Source organism: Melanotaenia boesemani, chromosome 7, assembly GCF_017639745.1.
Source record: "Melanotaenia boesemani isolate fMelBoe1 chromosome 7, fMelBoe1.pri, whole genome shotgun sequence".
NCBI lineage: Eukaryota > Metazoa > Chordata > Actinopteri > Atheriniformes > Melanotaeniidae > Melanotaenia > Melanotaenia boesemani.
In genome coordinates, this window is record NC_055688.1 from 9,548,651 (window position 1) to 9,569,679 (window position 21,029).

At 38.1% G+C, this 21,029-nt stretch overlaps 1 protein-coding gene across 1 annotated transcript in view; it reads left to right on the top strand.

Annotated features, from left to right (window-relative positions):
- Positions 1–17,955, top strand: part of slc36a1 (solute carrier family 36 member 1) — a 64,985-nt gene extending 47,030 nt beyond the window's left edge. Inside the window, exon 12 of the mRNA XM_041989960.1 lies at positions 15,583–17,955. Coding sequence (XP_041845894.1) covers positions 15,583–15,848 — 266 coding nt within the window. The 3' untranslated portion in view covers positions 15,849–17,955. The remainder of the gene's footprint in view (positions 1–15,582) is intronic.
- Positions 17,956–21,029: the final 3,074 nt, after the last annotated feature.

Below are 21,029 nucleotides of genomic sequence, written 5' to 3' on the forward strand. Positions count from 1 at the left end.
GGGCCCCTTTAGTACTATCTGAGTATTGTTTAACACCACAGCCTACCTGAGTATTGTTGCTGACCTTGTCCATCCCTTTATGACCACAGTGTAGCATCTTCTGATGGCTGCTTGACCAAAAAACTTTTCTCCGAGTCCAAAAAGTGAAAGATAATTGACTTGGTCTCTTCAACACTAATTAGTTTTCCACTTCTCTCAAGCATAAAATCATAAATTCCTCTGTATTATAATTGATTTCAAGCCTCCCAATGATTTTTAAATGAAAATCTCAACCCCTAGACAGAGATTTAATGAGTGTTTCCTGTTCCTCGTCCTCCTTTGTTAGATTCAGGGAGGCACCTGTGAACAGTGCATTTTCAGGGTGACTCTCCCGTGTTTCTGGTGCTGTAATTGGTATTTGACTGACTCCAGCACATCCTTTCAGTGTTTGTTTCATTTTTTGGCATATTTCAGGTATCATACAATGAAATGCTCCATTTCCAGCAAATTACATGGCAGGCTAGAAAGGTCTGTTGATGACATTTTCATGTTGCACAATGCGCTGCCAAAAAAGGAAGAGGAGGCACCAGTAAAAAGAAAAACCCAAACAATGGCAGATTGTCATGCTCCAGCACCAAAATATGTGGTTTTGTTTTATTTATTTTTTTTATTTTGATCAAAGTTGCCTTTTTATGAACACTGTAATTTTTTTTCTTGACAGACAGAACTGTCTTTTATTCAGGTTCCTTCTGCATTAATCATGTGCTGGATGTCAGACAAACTAGCAAAGGAGTAATTTTGTGTGACTTCATTCCTCCTACATTTTGGGGTGGACTAAAAGCCTTTTTTTCAGCATACTTTGCAAGATGAATGGCAGAGAGACATGAGAACCTTTTCATTTCTTAAGCCGAGATTTCAGCTGCTATCTCTGTTCCGCCGCTGCCCGCTCATAGATGTGACCATTTTGTACTCATAATCTGATATGACCTTTTCCATCTTACTCTGGAAACATGATTGCTCGTGCCATGGCCTGCCTTTTTATTTTTCTAAAGATGCACATCGGTTATTTTAAAATCATAGTTTCACAACAGGCTGATATGTATTTATTCATGAAAACCAAGCTCCAGACAAGCAGCAGGCATCAATATTTATCATACTCTTCTACAGCGGTACAATTTCGTGCAATCATTTTCTGCAATTGCTGTCTTTGGTTCAGAAGGTAAACATTATTCCTGCATTTGTTGTTAACTTCACCCTCAGGGCAATGTAGTGCCTTTTTTTTTTTTAAGCTAACACACATGCATGTCATCAAGACAGACATCACTCTGTTAGTGCTTACTACTATGCTCAGGTGGTTTTTCAAGATTTAATAGCACTTTAGATGCTTTTCAGAAGAAGCATTTCCTTGTTTTTACACCATATTTGTTGACATTGTTTTTTTCATTTGGTATTTTTTACTTAAAATGACCGTAAAGGTAAAATATCCAAACACCAATCATTTATTGTGTGTCTACATATATGACTGTGTTCATCACTTGAAGTAAAATCTGGTTAGAGAACCTCTCCTCTCTTAAAATGTCAGACAATACATCTGTAATAACAGTCCTTATTATTGATTTCTATTCATTTCTTGGCTGCTCTACATTTCACCCAATACATTAACCAAAAAAATGTCATGGTTAATAGTTGAAGTACATTAGACACCATTGTTATACAGACACATGTCTTTCCACTATTTGTGTTGCAATAATACACGTAGCTTCTGGCAGTTTCATTTATTTTATCACCTTATTGTTGAAGAAAAGTTTTTTTTTCTCCATGACTTCGTTCTTCTGAAATCTGTTGTGATACTGAACCTTGGAAAGATAATTTTGTAATTTCCCTTAGGGATTAATAAAGTATCTTTCATTAAATTTTATTATTTTAATCACAGGAGCAGGATTTTTCTCACAAATGTTTAACCAAACTTTGCTCAGTTTCCGGAGTGACTAATCTCAGTCTATATCTCTTATCCTCGGGTTGACTGTGGCCCTTCACTTATCAACTCTTTCCCCTCTTCTCCTCCAGAATTGCTAACACGCCACGTATTTGTCCAAAGACTGCAAAATAATTACGAGTCTTATAAGTCATGCCTCTGAAACGATCAGTGGCATAAGATCAGGGTCGTACGTCTGTTACCTGATGATGAAATTTAAAACTGTAGAGAAGTAGAGAAGGCTGACCAACAAACAAGGAGTTTCAGAAAGATGAGTGTCTTCTGTGGGAATCTTTAACTTTGGGCTTTAAAGACCTTTCCTGAGCTCCAAACGCTTTTTTATATACATAAACACACAGCACAGTTTATAATAATGGTCAGTTTAAGTGAATCCATGAAATATGTCATTTTACTCCAATGATTTTTGTCAGGCTGGGGCAGAAATTTGGGAAATATGACCACCTGAGCTTGTACCCATCACATCATCTGCTGCTCACCACTTCTGTTGCTGCTACCAACGGCTTTCAGAACTGCTCATAAGCGTATACTACTCAGTATGTCATAGTTTGTTTTGTTAATCTCTTTTTTAATTTGTAATGTTGCCCTGAAGATATTTAGTATCTTATTGAGGCTTTCCTAGTTAAAGTTTAAATAAAATTAGTAGAAGTCGCCATCGCAGCCAGAATGGATTCCTGCAGTAGACTGTCGCCTCCTGATTAAATGAATCCTTGCATACCCTCAAAGGGAAGTCGCAATGACAACTTCTGTTACCTTGTATTTTTGTCATTTTAAACAACCATGAGCCACGATAAATTGAATTGGCAGACTTGAATTGATAACTGGGATTGTACGTCCTGTTTCCCAGGCTAGTGGTTTTGATTGCTTTCACAGCATATCCCAAGGGCTGAAGTGTTCCATTTAATTCCCTCAAAAATCCAAACCATTTTCTGCCTAATCTAGAAGAAGTTTAGTTAGCACACAGCCACCTCCTTCAACAATGTTTGTAATTACATTGCAAGAAAATGTTTGCACTTTTCTGCAGGCGATTGATATATATGCCTCCTTGCTTTGATATATAATGTTTCTTCCTCAAATTAAATTTCTTTTCATTTCGTGCCGGTGCCGCGATGACTTGCATTGGCTGGAGGGGTATATATAAATGTCTGATGTGAGAATTTAAGGCTCACTCCACAACTCATCACTTCACTCTGTAACAGAAAACTAAATCTCCTGCTTACCATTACAGAATATTTGAGATAGGTTTTAGATTTCATCTTGTAATATTTGTGAATTGTTGTTTATTAAAGACCAAACCTCGTTTTATGAATACATTATATTATGATGTTTTCTTTTTGATTTTATGAACTTGATTTATGAATATGAGCAGTTTAGCTTGGGACACACTCGTGATGCTCGGGACATTTGTACCAAACAAACCAGTCAGTTATGTTTAGTTTGTTTTGTTAACAACAGGGATTTTAAACTCAAAGGCCACTGTCCTGCAGGTTTTAGATGTTGGTGGTGGTTAGCGCCTTGTATGGCAGCTTCCGCCATAAGTGTGTGGATGTGTGTGTGAATGGGTGAGTGTAATGTATACTGTAAAGCGGTTTGGATAAAAGCGCTATATAAATACAGACCATTTACTATTTAGGTGCTGCTTTCTGTAATTATATCGATAGCTTAAATTGAGTTTTGGATGTTCTCAACCTTTTTTTCTCTTTTTTTTAAGCAACACTACATAACATTTGACCTTAGAACTGTTTCTGACTCGTTTTGATAATACAGACATTTTTTATGTCTATTCCTCAAGCTTTATTATTGTCATTGTCCTGCAGCATCCAGACGAAGGCGAAAGGCCACTTTGTTTTGCCTTACCAGCACCACGTCGCATGTCAGCAATTGAATATCATCACACTGGCCATTTTAAATACACGATAGTTGATTTAGCAAGTTAACGCAGCAAAAAAATTTCAGAGAAAGAGAGGAAAAGAAAGAGAGAAAGTGACAGCAACATCCTGAAATAGCCATTATTAGGCAGCACCAAAGTGTAAAAATCTACCAAGGAACACCTAACACCCTAAATATAATGTTCAGGTCAGTAGAGATGGCCAATCGGAGCAAAGTGTTTTTTTCATAAAAAGCATTCTTCATATTTTCAGTCTCCTGGCTACTTGATGCAAAATGATGTTTGTTTGTTTTTTCTATTTTCAGAGGTATGTTGTGACCTTATAATTACTACCTGACTCAAATGAAATGGATCCAACAGCCCATGAAGTTCTGCACAATGACTCATTAATCGGTTGTGTTGGAGCAGGGACACATTGAAAACTTGCAGGGCTGCAACACTTGTAGGACCGAACTGAGTAGCCCTGCTTTAGACTATTTCATTTCAGTATTACATCTTTATTCCTTGTCACATGGGTCAGTGCTACTGTAATGATGCTCCTTAAAGCAACATTGCAAAGCTGTTAATCCAGTGTGCCATATGAGAGACGTTTTGCCAGCTCTGCCAGCTCATCAGGATGAAGACAAACTTTGATTGCTGAGTCAACGCAGTGATGAAGTGGCAGAGAAAAGGGAGGTGAGCCAGAGGTCATGTTTGTACAGAAATGTAGGACAAAAAGGAGGTGTGAGAAAGTATTCAAATGAGGCTGCAGAGGAGGTGAATTAAATGTCAAGGTAATGATTATAAGAGATCACACTGTTTAGTTCAGTGATGTACTCTACAGAAGCTAATGTGACTGAAAAGAAAATGCTTATTAGCATATTTAAGAGTTGTCAGTAAGACTTCTTTAAAGTTTGTAGATTAGTCACTGACAAGTTGGGCTTCCCTCATGGTTCCAATGATCGTCACTGAGGATCTATGAACATGAAGCATCTTTGCTGTGTTATAAATGTTATGAATATATATATATATATATATATATATATATATATATATATATTAGGGCTGGGCGATTAATCGATAAAATCGATAAATCGAATTTTCCATTTCTGGAGATTAATTTTTTTGAAAATCGGGATTTTTTTCCATAGTTAGTTAGCAGCAGACAAAGCCCTCCCTCCACACCAGAACGGTGTTTGTCTGACAGATTTTCAGTAAAGTGACCCTTCACTCACGCCTGGGATTTAGCTGTACGTATAACTGCAGTGAGAAATGCTGCAAACCCTTGTTAAGAGACGACCTTCATCAGGGGAATTATTCCTGCAGTGGATCCTGTATGATAAGGATCCAGATGGAAAGAGATCACGGCTGCATTGTGTCGCATATTTCAATGTAAGATATGAAGTCGTTTATATGGTGGAAGAGCTATGACATTATATGCTTTATTTTTGCTAACATTCATCTATATAAACAAATGAATGTTTTAATAAGTTTATTTATGTTTTGTAAAAGAAAAGGAAAAAAAAATCGATTAAAATCGGAAATCGGATTTGGTTATAAAAAATCTGAGATTTTATTTTTAGGCCATATCGCCCAGCCCTAATATATATATATATATATAAAAATTAATATATAAAATTAATTAATTGCGTTAAAATTTTTAACATGGCATGACAAGCCCCATACATCCCACCGTCATTTCTCTGTTATGACTGTGGGACATGGACAAGCACGGTGGAAGAAATCATTCAGGTATATGGATGGATTTGAGAATAAACAGTATTAGTGGAGCAACCCATGGACGTTGCCTCCATGGAGAATGATGGTGTTTTAACACACACTTTTCTCCTGGTGAGAGGGTTCCACACCAGCACTTTCTCTGCATTCTTTTTTAAACTTGCGACACCCAGCTGCATTTTGCACCAACATGTCTGCACTGGTGACTTTCTGGTCGTCTCAGTTTGTGCAGCGACTGCTGTCGGTGACACGCTGATCGTTTTTAAGTCTCTTGTTGTGATTATCGTTCAGCCAAGAAGGAGAAAACCTTCTCTAACACAAAAGTTGACGAAAGGATGTAGCTGTAGAAAGAATTTATACTTCAGATATGCAGGGGCGGGTCTAGAAAAGTTCTGATTGGGGGCCAAGCAGGAGCACTGACCAGGAAAAGGGGGCCCAAATGAGACCTCTTTTTAGGTCTAGATTTTATTAAATATTAAACAAGCAGCCAATGATCTATTTTATCAACAGTTGTTCATGTTGGGTGATGCTGATGTAGGAATTGTATCAAATTTTAAAGAGATGATTTAGAACAACATATAGAAATACATTACATGCTGCATTTACTGACCCTTGGACATCTGACGTTTACCCAAGGGAAGGTCAGTTAACAGTAAATATTTGTAGCATCGGCTCTTTCTGTTGATACAATACAGTAAAAATGGGCAGATTCCAGGTATAGGCCTTTACAGCCTTTCTGAGTCGTTATCTCGAGAAAACGGCCTTTTCTTGAGATAATAAGAAAAACCGACTTGTTAAACTAAAACAATAAATGTAAAAATGTAAAATAAATGTAATCAAGCCAAATCTAATATAACAAGAGGATGATTTAAATTAAAAAAACTAAAGATTATTAGAAACTATTAGAAAACAAACAGGACAGACTCTAATATAAAGGCCTCTTTTTTTGCTTGTTATACTCAGTGGACTGTAAATATAAAGCATATTTCTGACTTGTTGGCCGGTCATAGAGGCTGAGTACACCAGCTGAGTGTGATGTTCAGTATCTTGCTCACTTCTACATGTAGACTGTAGAAGCCAACGACCGAATCACTGACCTTCTTTTCAGCCTTACGTCCTGAGCCACAGCTCCCCTGACAGCTGTACAGGCCTGCAGCTTCTTAATGTTACTGGAGGGGCCAACACCCCAGAGAGTTCATTTCAGCGAACAGATATGCCACCACTGCTGCATCATAGGTAGTTCCTGTCTTCTTTCATAGCTTTGATGTTATAGGCCAAACCCAGGTTGAAATTTAGAGATTTCTAAAAGGTTTGCAAAGTTCTAGATCTCCTGGAACAATTAAGACAAAGTACTCCCATCCTTGGCTGAGGAGTATTTTAGCTTTTGCTTCAATAAGGTACTGTCTGTTCTCACATTTGCTAAATGTGATCCTTTGTCTGTGGAGTTTAGGGATGCTGCTGCTGATGCTGATGGTGGTTCTGTGCTAAGCAGCGCCATCATGAGTTAACTAATATTAGCCTATGTATATCCCAACAGCTGACATAAAACAACCTTTGAGCCTGCTGGGCAAACTGAGCCCAACTCCATCTTGAAACTCCATTTGAAAATGGCGGCGGCGCACAGTAGAGCAGCGGCTTCTAGAGCTCCCGGGACTAAGGCTGTTTTTCACAACTTAGAGACCACTTTTAGCACTACTTCTGTGCAAAATCTGCGTGTGAAGTACAGCACAACCGAACTCGCACTCATCCACATGCAAACTGGGCTCTTTAGTGTTTACTGTTATTTTTATTTAAAAAATTTTGCTGTTTATATTCTATTGTATTTAGCTTATATTCTATTTATATTTAGCCTATATTTCTATTTTTCTTCATGTCTTATTTTATTTCACTTATTGCCCTCCTTCTTATGGCTCAAACCGGGACCTCAGTTCTAATTTCGTACCATAAACATGTAAATGTGAGCTGGTATGACAATAAAGTTCCTTGAATCCTTGAATCCTTGAATCTTTAATGAGCTACAGTCCACAAGGCAGAAGATCATCCAGCTCCAGGAGGGCCTGATTAAAGTCTGCTCTGGCCTCCCTGAGCTGGAGGCAGCCAGGTCCTGTAGCTCCTTCCTGGGTAGGGTTAGCTGGTGGGAAGGTGAAAAAAAAATAAGAGTTAGACAGCCTTTCGTACATTCTGGTTAACTACAGAGAAAAGAAAGCTCAGGGCCTCACTATCCATCCTTAATTCAGCCTCAGAGCACCCCAACTAATGGCTCTGGCTTTGTAGCTCTGGAGAAAATTGACTTTGTCTGGATAAAGAGCTGTCTCTCTCAGCGGATTTAAAAAGCTGTGGGCTTGGTTGAGAAACTGCCGGCTGCTGACAGTTAAAAGCTGCCAGATCCCCACTTCTTTCCTTAGCTCTTCGTGCACCCTTTATTTCCTTCTTCTGGGTGCCTTTTTTTTTTTAAACATCTCCAAATCTCTCTGTTGATGCTGACGGGCGTGAAAAAAAAAGGCCAGTCTTTCTAGTTGAATAACATCACTAAATGTTATTGTTGAAAGCATTAAAAATAGTCACCTACTTTCTCAGTGCAATTCTCAGCTCTGATTTTCATACCTTATCCATGTCCAAACACATTGCACTTAACAAACAACATTCATTCTCATTTGGTTGTAACCCAGAGACCCAAACTAAAACTTTGTTGGCCTTTGTGTTGACGGCTGGCTAATCCCCAAGTATTGTGGATTAGGGTTGTCACGATACTAAAATTTCAAACTCAATACCGATACTAATGATAGCGCATGATACCCAATACTATTTACAATAGTATAGAGGGGTGGGGGGCTTCTTTTTTTCTTTAATCAAAGTCCGAACATCACAAAAATAACAACCAAAATTTAAGAAATGACATTAACATTGTAAAATAAATGCATCATTTTAAAGCCCTAATAAACTGTGTCAAGATGTTGGCTCACTGTAGTTAAAAAAATACAAAAAAAAAACAAAAAACTTCAGCCAGTAGTTTGTGTACTTTTTCACATAAGTGTTCTTTTCCTCAATGAATGAACGAAATGAGAGAGTCAGTAAAGTCATTCTGAAGCAAGTTTTTAAATGTTTTTAATTCAGTATTTTTTCTCATTTTTTATGTTTTTGTAAATAAGGAAACATGTGCAGCAGTTTATTGAAACATGTCCCAAGATAAATGGAAATGCAGAATTAGAGATGTAGAAAAACTTTTTTCTTTAAGTATTCAGGAGTGGTTCGCTAGACTTTCCAAAGGTTTTCTTTGGATGTTTCTGTCTTTTGTTCTGTTCTCTGTCAAGATGATCCCATGCTGCATTAAGGTTGAGGACTGGACTCTGGGGAGGGTTCATCACGCCATCAAACCTGTTGCCACTGATTTTCAGCCATCTGTGTCACATGGCATACCTCAACCTTTTCTCCCTGTTTCCCTTCCTTAAGAATGGACAGCCACCCTTCCATGGAGACCATTTTTAAAGGTTTGGCCAACAGTAGATGGATCAACTGAAGGTCCAGGTCGGGTTCTATCTCAGGTCTATGCTGGATTTGTTCTACTTTCACGATTTCAGTTATTGTAAGATAGTTTTTTTGTTTGTTTTTTTTTTTTTTTTTTAGTTCTGACAGTTATTATTTTGTCCTCCATATGTCCAGTTTCCTCAAATGTTTTAAGAATATATTTCCAAGTTTTCAGGAAATAACTCACTGAAATAGCGCCTGTTTGTTAAATTGTGTTGCTATGGGAACAAATTATGTCTTTGGGCACATTCGCAACAGCCCCTTTTACTCAAATCCTAGTCTCTGCTCCCAAAGTCTGCTTCTTAGTAGAAATATGATCAATCGAATGCGGCTAAGATCTAATGCAGCTCCATGTTTTGCTCGTATTTGGTGGAAATAGAAGTTTCTAATGTCCAACCAAAGAAATCTTTTACAAGACCTTTAGAAAGCCTGAAAAACTGTTGCTCAGACCACTTATACTTAAAAGATTACAGGAAAGTCAAGCTGCTGGGAAGAAAAATGTAAAGAAATGAGCTGTTCTGAGTTTTTCTGTAGAAAATATGAATTGGACACATTTTCATTACTTGGAAGAAGTAATCTTGCTTGTGAAGTTTTGTCAGGAGTTCTGCACAAACACTTACAATGGGAAGGTGATGGCTGTTAACTGGAATCAAAAACTGAAGGAAGAAACACAAAAACATAATAATAATAATAAAAACTGTAGGCCACATATATTAGAGATAAATGGAGCGAAGAGCTCCAAAATGCTCAAAGATCTTTAAAGTCAGATAGTGAAGAGACTTTCTGTGATAATAAAGGCTTCACCCTTGGATAGAATTGATGACTGATGCTCAGATATGCTTCATTTGTGTTACGAGTCCGAGATCAAGTGACTTATGTAAATCAGATACCTGGTGCTTGATGGAAGAGATTTTAAAGTTTGCCGTTTTAATGGTGTTTTTTCTCTGCTATTAATCTCCGATTGTTTAAACCCCTGCACCTTTTAAATTTAACTCTGACCATTGTAGATTACTTTCCTTGACTTAACTTTACCCACCCCCGGCATCCTCACCCCCCTGTGGTTGTCTTTGTCATTCACATTGAGCAGAACACTCTTTGGCATACCAAAGCTTCAGTAAGTGGAAAGAAAATTGAGTATTTTTGCTTTGTTTCTGTAAGATCGGAGGCCAAATTAGCGTGCTGGGAGCGTACAACTCCCAGCCCTTTGAAGCTGCCTGATGATCTCATTCTGCTTCTCTCTCAGGGGATGGCAGCAAGCCTTTTAGCTACCGCCTTGTGGTTTATTTGCTATGAAGGCTCAGCATATTCTTTAAGTTGGCCGTGCGTTTTCTCCCCCCTCTCCCATCTCCGACTCCCCTCAGTCCTTCCTCACAGCCCCGCCTGCCTTGTTTGATGGCTTGGAAAGCTTCAAAAGCAGTTTGAAGAGCACCCTTCAACAGCCCATCCCCAGAAGTGGCAGGTTTACTCTCTGGGAGCACGTGGCAGCAGGGTGCTTTCGGCGCACTCATCACATGAAAGCTCGACCTTGCTGTTGTCCCGTAGGTTAATTTGACAGACTTGAACATGCAGTGGCAAGTGATTGATTATGGTTCAAAGAGTCTTTTATCAGCTGATGGTAATGTGTGACCGACGCACAGAGAGAACAAGAACACCTGACTTGTCCTCTCAGCTCACAACAGAGGAGATGGCAATGGACACAGATGAAGAGTGTGTGTATGTATGTGTATTTGTCTCAGATGTATCCATGTGCAGACATTTCAGGCCATTAAACAGGGGTGGACACGCACCCTTCAGTTTGGACAAAATGAAGCTGCACATCAGAGCAGACGCTTGTTTTTACATGGCGGGTCATTGCTGTTTATGTTTGTCTCCATAGCAACCAGTCAAGGTGACTCTGCTCTGGTCCCCTATGATTTTAGCAGCATGATCTCGGCTCAAACTGCCACATGAGAAACAATCCTGTCAACCATAGTTTTGTCTCAAACCAGTGGGAATCCCTTTCGTCTCCTTAATTTCTTTCGTCATCTTTTCGATCCCATCCATATTTTTTTACTCCTCCTCTCTTTGCCTTCCTTCATCCTGGAACATGCTTTACCTCATTTATCCATCCCTTCTGTCCCTTAAACCTTTTCTTTTCCCTGGTTCTGACTCTCCTGCATTTTTGTCTCACCTTTAAATAAAATACATTGTTTAGATTTAGAATACATTGTTTAGTTTGTCTTCTACACAGAATTGTGTATGTGAAAAAAGACGCTCTGTCCCGGGGGGATTGTATGACGGTATTCTGTGATCACAAATTAAATCAATCATTTTTCGCCGCTTTTTATTCTCTGATATTGGGAGCTTCAGAATGATTGCGAGACCCATGTTGTGATGCCATGAGAGCATATTTATGCATGAGTGGAATTGCTTTAAGCTCACATCAAAAATGACTCCACCGATTATGAAGCTTTTTATCTTGAGAGGCCGTTGTCAGCGTGACACAAAATTTGAAACCACTCTGAAATCCTATCTGATAAACAAAGCAAAAGGTGATTTTTAATGTGGACCGATGTGACATCTTCACTCTAAAATCATAGCACAGAGTTGACATTTGAACACAACCTGCCTCGTGTAGGTGGTGCTTTGATATTTTTTAGCATTTTCTTCCATTTTGAAAAAATAGTGAGCCCCATTTGCAAAGCCAAGTAATCCAGCATGAGTGGATCCGTGGGAGATCTGCTAACATCACACTCATTTCGGAGCACAGATGCAGCCTGGCTCATTTTAATAATGACCAAAACAATTCATGAAGAGCAACCCAAATTAGTGTGAAGTTACAAAACAAGCAGACCTGTTGATTATCATGAGAAGGTGATTAATAGACTCCACTTCTTGTTGTCAACAAATGCTACACCTGCTACCTCCATTTAGCTGTAAAAATATTTGATTAGAGAAAAAGAAAGCTTTTCATCTGCCAACCTCATTAAAGAAACTCATCAGATTTGGAAAAGAAATCATTTTTTTCAATTGAACAGTTTTTGGGAAGTTTTGCATTTAACATTACCAAATATTTGTACTGTTCAGGACCACGGACAGCGCACAGAAGTAAAGCAATCATAATTTTATTAAAGCCTAACCTGTTGTAATAACTAAACTATAGAAGATTATATAAATTCGCTGATATTCAGATAAACTGCTGCTATTTAACCTATCATTTTCTGTAAAAAACAAAAACCCGCTGAAACCTCCTCATTACCTTTAGAGAGCTCCCAGATAGCAGACACATTTGGGCTAAATCTGGGCTACTTTTGGCACTTCTGGCTCAGTTATGGCACTGGCTATTGTGTTACGGAGCACATGTGGTCCAAATGTCATCAGCCGGCCTGGAAGAGCATATTGTTCTTTATTGAGAATCTTATTGCTGATTTATATAAAACTTTATGCCTCAATAATTCCAAGAGGGTGATTCCCTTTTTTTCTTTATGATATTTTTTCTTTTTTTCTACAATGAATCAGCCTAGGGGACATATTCTTAGTGAAAAACAACAACAAAAAAAAACTGAATACAAAACCACCAAAGCAAATACAAAAGAAAAAAATATGTATTGACTTAAAGTCAACAATCATTTTTTAATGAGAGGGAAACATCTTGCTTTTATATACGTTCCCCCTCATTCTTTTGAACTTTGCTTCCTAAAGTCTCAAAATAAAAGTTATTTTCTCTCCATCTAAAAAAATTTGTATATCATTTTATACCACTCTTCTATATAGGGCTGCTCAATTATAGGAAAAATCGTAATCACGATTATTTTGATTGAAATTGAGATCTTTATTTAAAACAATTGGCAGCGGTGGCAAAACATTGGACTGTAGCCACATCCTTCACAACACCCTCACCACACTCATCATCCAGGACAGGGAGACACTCCACTAACATGGAGACGAGATGGCCGAGATGCCGTTTTTCCAACGGGTTGATGAGTTTCTTAAATCCCGGGTTGTTTACTGCCTCATCGTGCAAATTTGATAGAAAATGAAGGAAGAAGGAGCGACGTCGCCTCCCGTGTGTCCAGTCCATAACTGGCGAGGTGTTTGCAACTCGCGCTGAATAAAACTAAAGCAGACAGGGCTGTGGGAGGAGTCTGCAGCTGTGGGAGGAGTCTGCAGCTGTGGGAGGAGTCTGCAGCAGAGCGCTGCAATGCCTGCTGCACTCGATTTGCAACTGAAAACAGCACAAGTGAAAACTGCGAAGGACAAAAATAATCGGATCCTTTCATTTTTATGATTGTTGAAAACCCAGATCGTAATTGCGATTAAAATTCGCTTAATCGCCCAGCCCTACTTTTATAGTCAGGGCTTCTGGTTTTAGCCTTTCCTTGCTGCCTTGCTCAACAACCCAAACAAAAGTTTTTTTTTATTTTTTGCAGAGGTTGAGTGTAGAAACTCTAAAAACAGTTCCTCCCAGTGAAACATCGTTTTTTATAGCAAATATATTAGGTAATTCTGCAGTCCAAAAGTCCAAAATACATGAAAATTATTTGCTTTCTGTGAGCCACAATTTCTTCAGCAACTTGAAGAACCTGAAACATACTATTTTTGAACTGGAGTAATGAAAAATCTATATAGAGTCCAAATCCAAATGCTCTCCAAGAGTTTAAATTTGTAATTTTCCATTGGGAATTCACAGGACTTTGTCCACAAATGATATTATGTGTATATATGTGTGTGTGTGTGTGTGTGTGCGTGCGTGTCTATATATAGCTGTTACATTCTCTTTCCCATTTCTGCCTTATATGGGATGAATTTACACTTTTAGTTTCTTGAAGATCTTTGTTCAATCTTGAAAAAGGATGTCATGATTAGAGATTTTCTTGGTACGATTATTGTCAAAGGAATAATCCGGATTTTACGATGATCACGATTTTTCTGTGTTAATTAGAAATTTGTAAAACCATGAGCACTCCTTATAGGTCTTTACCAGCAAAACACTGTAAACAGTTTTATTGGTTATACAGTATTAAACATGTTTAATGGTTGAACCTGTCTCGACTGGTTCTGGTTCAACATTAAATGAAATGAAATGAAATGAAAAATACTTTATTAATCCCTTTGCAGGGAAATTCATGTTTTCAGTACAACCCATCCAAGACTAGACAAAACAACATATGATGACACAAACAGAACAGGCATACTGATGGAGCAGCCATTTCTACAGCGCTCCTTGTCTTAGATATAGGTGAAAGGTAACATTAGGGGGAGTAAGATGTAGCTGGAGAGGATAAAAAAGGCATCTCCACACTGGGCCTAAGGGCCCATTATTGAGATACAAAAACACTCCTCAGTACATACAGACATAACTCAGACAATCACAACATCAGAAACACGTGGCGGGGAGGGGAGGGGGGGGTCTCCCATCGCAGCAAGTGCAGACGCAGCTACATTCTCAGAGCGCGTCTAATGAACCCACTGCCCGGGAGTGGAGGGAGGTGGAAGGACAGCAAGGCAGTGAATAACGGGGAGGTGTATCTGTAGTGGTGTACTTGAGTGTGGTGCGTGTGTGTGCGTAGAAGAGAGCATATGAACTTTGCCCCAGTTCTCCCTTACAGTCTCTGCCACCTGATGATAGTGGGGCATCCTTGAGGGCTGATCCAGGTTGAAGTCCATCGCCCGTGAAGAGGGTGAGGGGAGGGTGGGGGACTGAGCGTCCATCAACAAAACATTCCAGGGAGCTTTCAGCCAGCCATTCAAGGCAGAAAGGAAGAAATAGATAAACCTTCACATGTAGAAATATAAGCTGAAATTCACACGGTTTTACACATGAAGTAAAATGTGCTCAATAAATTTCCACAGAAATAAAAAAATATTTGAAAGTTGTTGAAATGACGCATGTCTCCTTTTCTGAGATGAAACTTAAAGTTAGAAGATGAAGTCATTTTACTATTTTGGATGGTAAGGAGAAGTTTAAAATATATTTTTATCTGACAGCACCGCTTACTGACACATTTTATTCTGGTGCAACAGTCTTAAATAGTAAATAAAACCTTTCTTGGCTTAAAGATTCCCAGGATCCTGCAAAATCCTACATTTTCTTGAGGTAGGTGGCTCAGAATGATGAAATCCCTTTGTAATTCCCGTTAGAATTGGTGTTCATCAGTCCTCTGGATGGCATTGACTGCTGTCTAGAATTTCCTCTCTAGTTCTTCATATTATCCAAAACAATTTCCAAGCCTCTGGATGTTTGCCTTTCACACATGGCAGGTCACTGTCTGCTTTTCTGTGTATTGTAACTAAAATATCCTCAAACAAAGGACATGCTGAGCTTGCAGACTGTTGAGGATGTAGCAAACAGGCTGTAACTCCAGCAGGAGGTTTTCCAGCCTGTGTGTATAAACAAATGTGTCAAAGTTGGACTAGCATGTATAATAGATTATATGTACATTATTCAGTCTTATTTCTGAGTCATGAAAGACTTTGCTTTCTGTCCTTCTGCCTCATCCAGGTGCCCTCGCCATCCTGATACCAGAGCTGGACCTCGTCATTTCCTTGGTTGGCTCGGTCAGCAGCAGTTTCCTGGCTCTCATCTTTCCACCCATCCTACAGCTTTTAGCTTTCCACACGGAGGGCCTGTCGCCGCTGGTGACCATCAAGAACCTAATCATAAGCATGGTGGGGCTGATTGGCTTCCTCACGGGAACCTACATCGCCATCGAGGAAATTATCGCCCGGAACGGACTCAAACACGAAGAGACGTTCTCCACCTACTGAAGGGACTGTTGGCTCAGGATGTTTTTAACCATTTTAGGGCACATTTTTTATCTTTATTGTAATTTACTGCTGTTGGACATGGATGTTAATTTAATTACGTCACTTGTGTTATACGGTACTGTCATGTCCGACAGTCACGTTTAATTAAGTCCCTTATTTAGTGCAATCCAATGGTAAATATCACAGACACAATTCCTTCATGTAGGAGACAACTTGAACAGATTTTAGAAGATTAGAAGGATTTTAGAGGTAATTTATTATATTTACAGACTGAATATATTCATGTATTGAATGTTTCAGTCAGAAAATCAAACTACCTCAATAACTGTTAAAAGTTTTAACATCCAAATTCGGCGCCATTGCAGACGTGGAGTTTTGACCCTCGTCCCAAACAGCTTCTCATTTACAGCTTCTAGTAGTTTAGCCACCCGCTAACTCCTGTAAAAAAAAAAAAAGACGAAAGACAAAAATATTGCACTTTGATTTATGCCTTACTGAGTGAAGCGGTAACCCATTTCACAAACTTTAGATTAACTTGTTTAATAATCACGGTTATAAAAAAAGAGAAATATATGAGTTGAGGACTCATGTTGAGTGAAAATTGTGCTTTTCAGTTTCGCTCGTCTGTCTGGTTACATTTTTATCCCTAACTACTTCTCTGATTTATAGATTTAACCTAAGAAATATAAGATTATTTATTTTTTTGTTTGAGCTTTCATAGCAGATTGGGCGCATTTGTCAACATTCAGCATCGGTTTGCATCCTGTCTCTTCTCTGAGATCTCTCCAGCCAGTAAAAGTCAGACTGATGTTAAATCTAATCACTTCCTCTGTCTTTCTCTCTTTTCTTCTCTTCCTCTGATAATGTCTTCTTGTGTTTCTTTTCTGAATAATCCATGGTGCACATCAAAAACAGCCAGTATGTTGATGTCCACTTGCTGCCATGTCAACATGTGCTTGAAAAAGCAAAATGCAGCTGTAATGTGACGCTCCAGGCTGGAAAAAAGTTGTGAAGTGCAGTTGATTTTAGCTTAGGGCAGCCCCAGGAATGTGCACAACGAATGTCGGTGTGCCATCAAAATTAGTTTTAAAGTCAGAAAGTAGTTTTGCTTTAAAATGTAAAATCTGTTAATGAGCAGCACCCAGCTGTCATTGCTGCACTGGGCGTTGCTGCCATTCATAGGTGCAAATTTAGCTTTCTCTTCTTTCAAATGCTCTGATACAAAGTTTTGTCCTGGTTTCTGTTCTGGCAGCTTCACCTGCTTTTGACATTTCTCGTTGACCAGTATCTTCAGAAGCTACCTACATCCTGGTGATGCACCTATTCTCAGCTATGAGTCTTTGGGTATGATGTATTAAATGGTAGTGGATAATACCTGTCAACAAAAAGTACAAAAATAAATAAATTTCAGTAAATTTAAAAGAAAAAAGCCCTTCTACTTTGACTAGATTTGTCAGTTTTTAATAGTATTTATGTAAAACTACAAAAACAAGAGCCCAGGATCTAATAAGAAGCCAAACTGAAAAGCACAAAAAAAAATTAATCATATAGAAATAAAACTGCATCTGACTTTAGAAGCTTGTTAATGTTGGCGCTCCTCTAAGTAACACTTTGTCTTTAAACATGTTATTCTTTGGATTATGTTTATTTTTAATGTGTTTTCATGTTTTAAGGTATTTGCTAAATTAATACGTGGGTATTTTTTTAATAGATTTTTTTTTTTTTTTGAACATGCATTTTTAAAACCTGCAACTAAAATCAACCATTGTGTTTAACTGCAGAGAGCCTCTGCGGGTAAAATAATGTAACTTGTTTGTAAGATAACACACTTCCAGGTTTTTCTCACCAGCTGTAAATGTTTCATGAGTAAATCCGTCTGCACTGTCGGGTACTGAATAACGCTTCTATGCTGTTGTATGTCTTCAGTGTTTATGTGGCAGTATCAGATGAGCAGTTTTTACCTTTTTGAGGAAATGCAGGAAATTAGTTATAAATAAAAAATCCATGAGCCTTATCTGTAAAGCGTTTCAAGTTATTTTGTGTGTGAATATACATATAAATATACAATCTGTTGCACATGTAAATGTTTGCAGACTTATAGAGAAAATCTTTTAAAATAAAACTACCCATTATTCTACATTAACAGATTTTTGTGCTATACTGAGAACAATGTTGACAATGTCCAGCTTCCCAAAGAGCTTTTGTTTGCTCGCTTTCATGTAGTGCTTCAAATAATGTTATTAATTAATCTGTTACTTAGTCCAGCAGAAAATAAGAATGATTGTTATTAAAAATAATTATAGAGGTTAAATACCACAGATTAACACACTGGAAAGGCTTGAACATTAAAATGTTCTTTTGTTTGCTAAAGGACTTAAAACAGATTGATATTTTTATTTTAGCACCCTGGTGTTTCTTCATTCCTTTTCTCAGAATAAATAATATCGAAACTACAAATGTGCTTGTTTTTTGTTTGTTTTTCAGGTAACCTCTTGTTTATTGACTGTTTGGTCCTTTCTGTTTTCTATTTTGTATGGAGCTTCTGCTATACAACAGCAACAAGTAGTCAGCTGTTTCCTTTTAATAACCCTTTAAAGCCAAATCATGTGTGTGTAGATAGACACATCAACAGATAGCTATCCTGCAGCAACAACAGAGTGTACTATTTATTTAAACACCATGACACAGTTTAATCCAATTAACAGTAAAGATCTTACATCAGCTGAACTCCTCCTCTTGCTGTTTGGACATTCACACAGGTTTTTTTTTTTCAAAAAGGTCTTAAAGACTCTGGAGCCAGATCTGTTGCAGATTGTGAACTTGTCTTTAAATCTGGGCATCTTCCCAGAGCTTCTAAAAACAGCTGTAATCAAGCCTCTGCTAAAAAAGGACAGTATAGACAAGACACAAATGAGCAACTACAGGCCGATCTCAAATCTTCCTTTTCTAAGTAACATCATCGAAAAAGTCATTTTTCATCAGCTAACAATTTTTTAACACAAAACAACTGTTACGATGTCTTCCAGTCAGGTTTTAGACAGCACCACAGCACTGAGACTGTTCTGACCAAAGTCATCAATGACATATGTTTGAATACAGATGATGGAAAAATGTTACTGGACCTCAGTGCTGCATTTGATACAGCTGACCACAATATATTACTTAAATGACTGGAAAACTGGGTGGGCCTCTCTGGCACTGTGCTACACTGGTTTAAATCTTATTTAGAGAATAGAACGTACTTTGTATCAAACACATGAGAAGGCAAGAATTAAATATGGAGTTCCACAAGGTTCCATCCTGGGGCCTCTTCTGTTTAACATCTACATGCTCCCGCTGGCACATGTCATAAAGAAAAACAAAATTAGTTACCATAGCTATGCAGATGACACAGATATATATTTCAATGTCACCAGGAGATCGAAGCCCTGTACAGGCTCTTGGTAAATGCATTGAAGAGATTAATGACTGGATGTGTCTAAACTTTCTTCAGTTAAACAAAAAGAAAACTGAGGTGATTGTCTTTGAAACCAAAGTGAAAGGATTAAACGTCACCACAGAGTCTATACACCTAAAAACCACCAACCAGGCCAGAAATCTGGGTGTATTGATGGACTCAGACCTTAACTTTGAAAAATATATTCAGGGAATCACACAGCCTACTAACAACTTAAGAACATATCAAGGGTGAAAGATCTGATGTCTCAGCAGGATCTGAAAAACTAGTCAATGCTTTCATCTTTAGTCGGCTTGATTATTCTAACAGTATTTTTACAGGTTCTACCTAAAAAATCAGACACCTGCAGCTTATTCAGAACTCTGCTGCTTGAGTCCTCACTAAGTGGATCACATCAGTCCAGCTCTGAGGTCTTTACACTGGCTGCCTGTTCGTCAGAGAATAGACTTTAAGGTTCTGCTGCTGGTCTATAAAGCTCTGAATGGTTTAGAACCAAAATACATCAGTGACCTCTTGACCAAGTATGAACCTACCAGAACCCTCAGGTCATCTGGTTCCAGTTTCTTGTCAGTTCCCAGAGTCAGAACCAGACATGGAGAAGCTGCATTTAGCTTCTATGCTCCACATGTCTGGAACAAACTCCCAGAAATCCTCAGATCAGCTGAAACACTCAATATATATAAATCAAGGTTGAAGACCCACCTGTTCTCTGCTGCATTTCACTAGTTTTTATTTAGAGGTCCAGATCTGCATCTGTTTCTTTTAAGCTGGAATGTTTAAACTTGATTATGTTTCAGTACTGTCTTTCCCCACACTGGAACTTTATTTCTTGCATTTTATGTATTTTATTTTAGCCTTTTCTGTTCTTATTTAATTAATTTAATTTATTTTAATCTTTTTTTTATTGCACTTGTATTGCTTTCTGCACCCTGCTGTAATGTTTTATGTAAAGCACTTTAAATGGTCTTGTACATAAAATATGCTATACAAATAAATTTGCCTTGTCTTGCATATTGCACAACTTAAACGTACAGTGTGTGAGAATCACCATAGTGAAAATGGTGACACAAATATGGCAGGTGTCATGTATGTGTCTTAGTCTTAGAGAGAATAATCTAATTATGTTAGTAAAGTTGTTACATACTAGTAGAAACTGTTTTAAATGTTCAAGGTAGCCGTGGGACTCAATAAACAAAATTAATTAATTAGAGGCTTTGTAATGAATTAATCTTGATAAAATGCATTTTAATTGCGTAACAATATTTGCCCGAAAAAGCAGCATTTTTTTTTGCAAATGTATTTTAGTGGACAACTGAATCAAATAATAGACACAGTTATATTCTAGTAATGTCTGGGAAAATGCATTTAAGTGCATTTCAATTCAAAACAGTAGAAAAAGAAAATGAAAAATATCCCTGGCCGTAAATTAACAGACCTCAAGTTAAAGTGTCATTTTAAGTACTTTAACTAACAGGTCCAGCTGTTCTCTGATTAAGATTCTACAACATGTTACAGTAGTTTTAACTTTTTTAAATGTTTCGTCCACACTCTTCATTAATAGGCATTAATACCTGACAGTAAGCCAGAGTGGGATCAGCCAGCAGCAGCTTTGCACGTTTTATTTTCAGTCCAGTCGTGTAGCAGAGGTGATCGTCTCCTGCTCTGGAACAAGCGGCAACCTACGGCGGTAAAATGTAAAGTCTATGCGGAAGTGCAAAAGATTG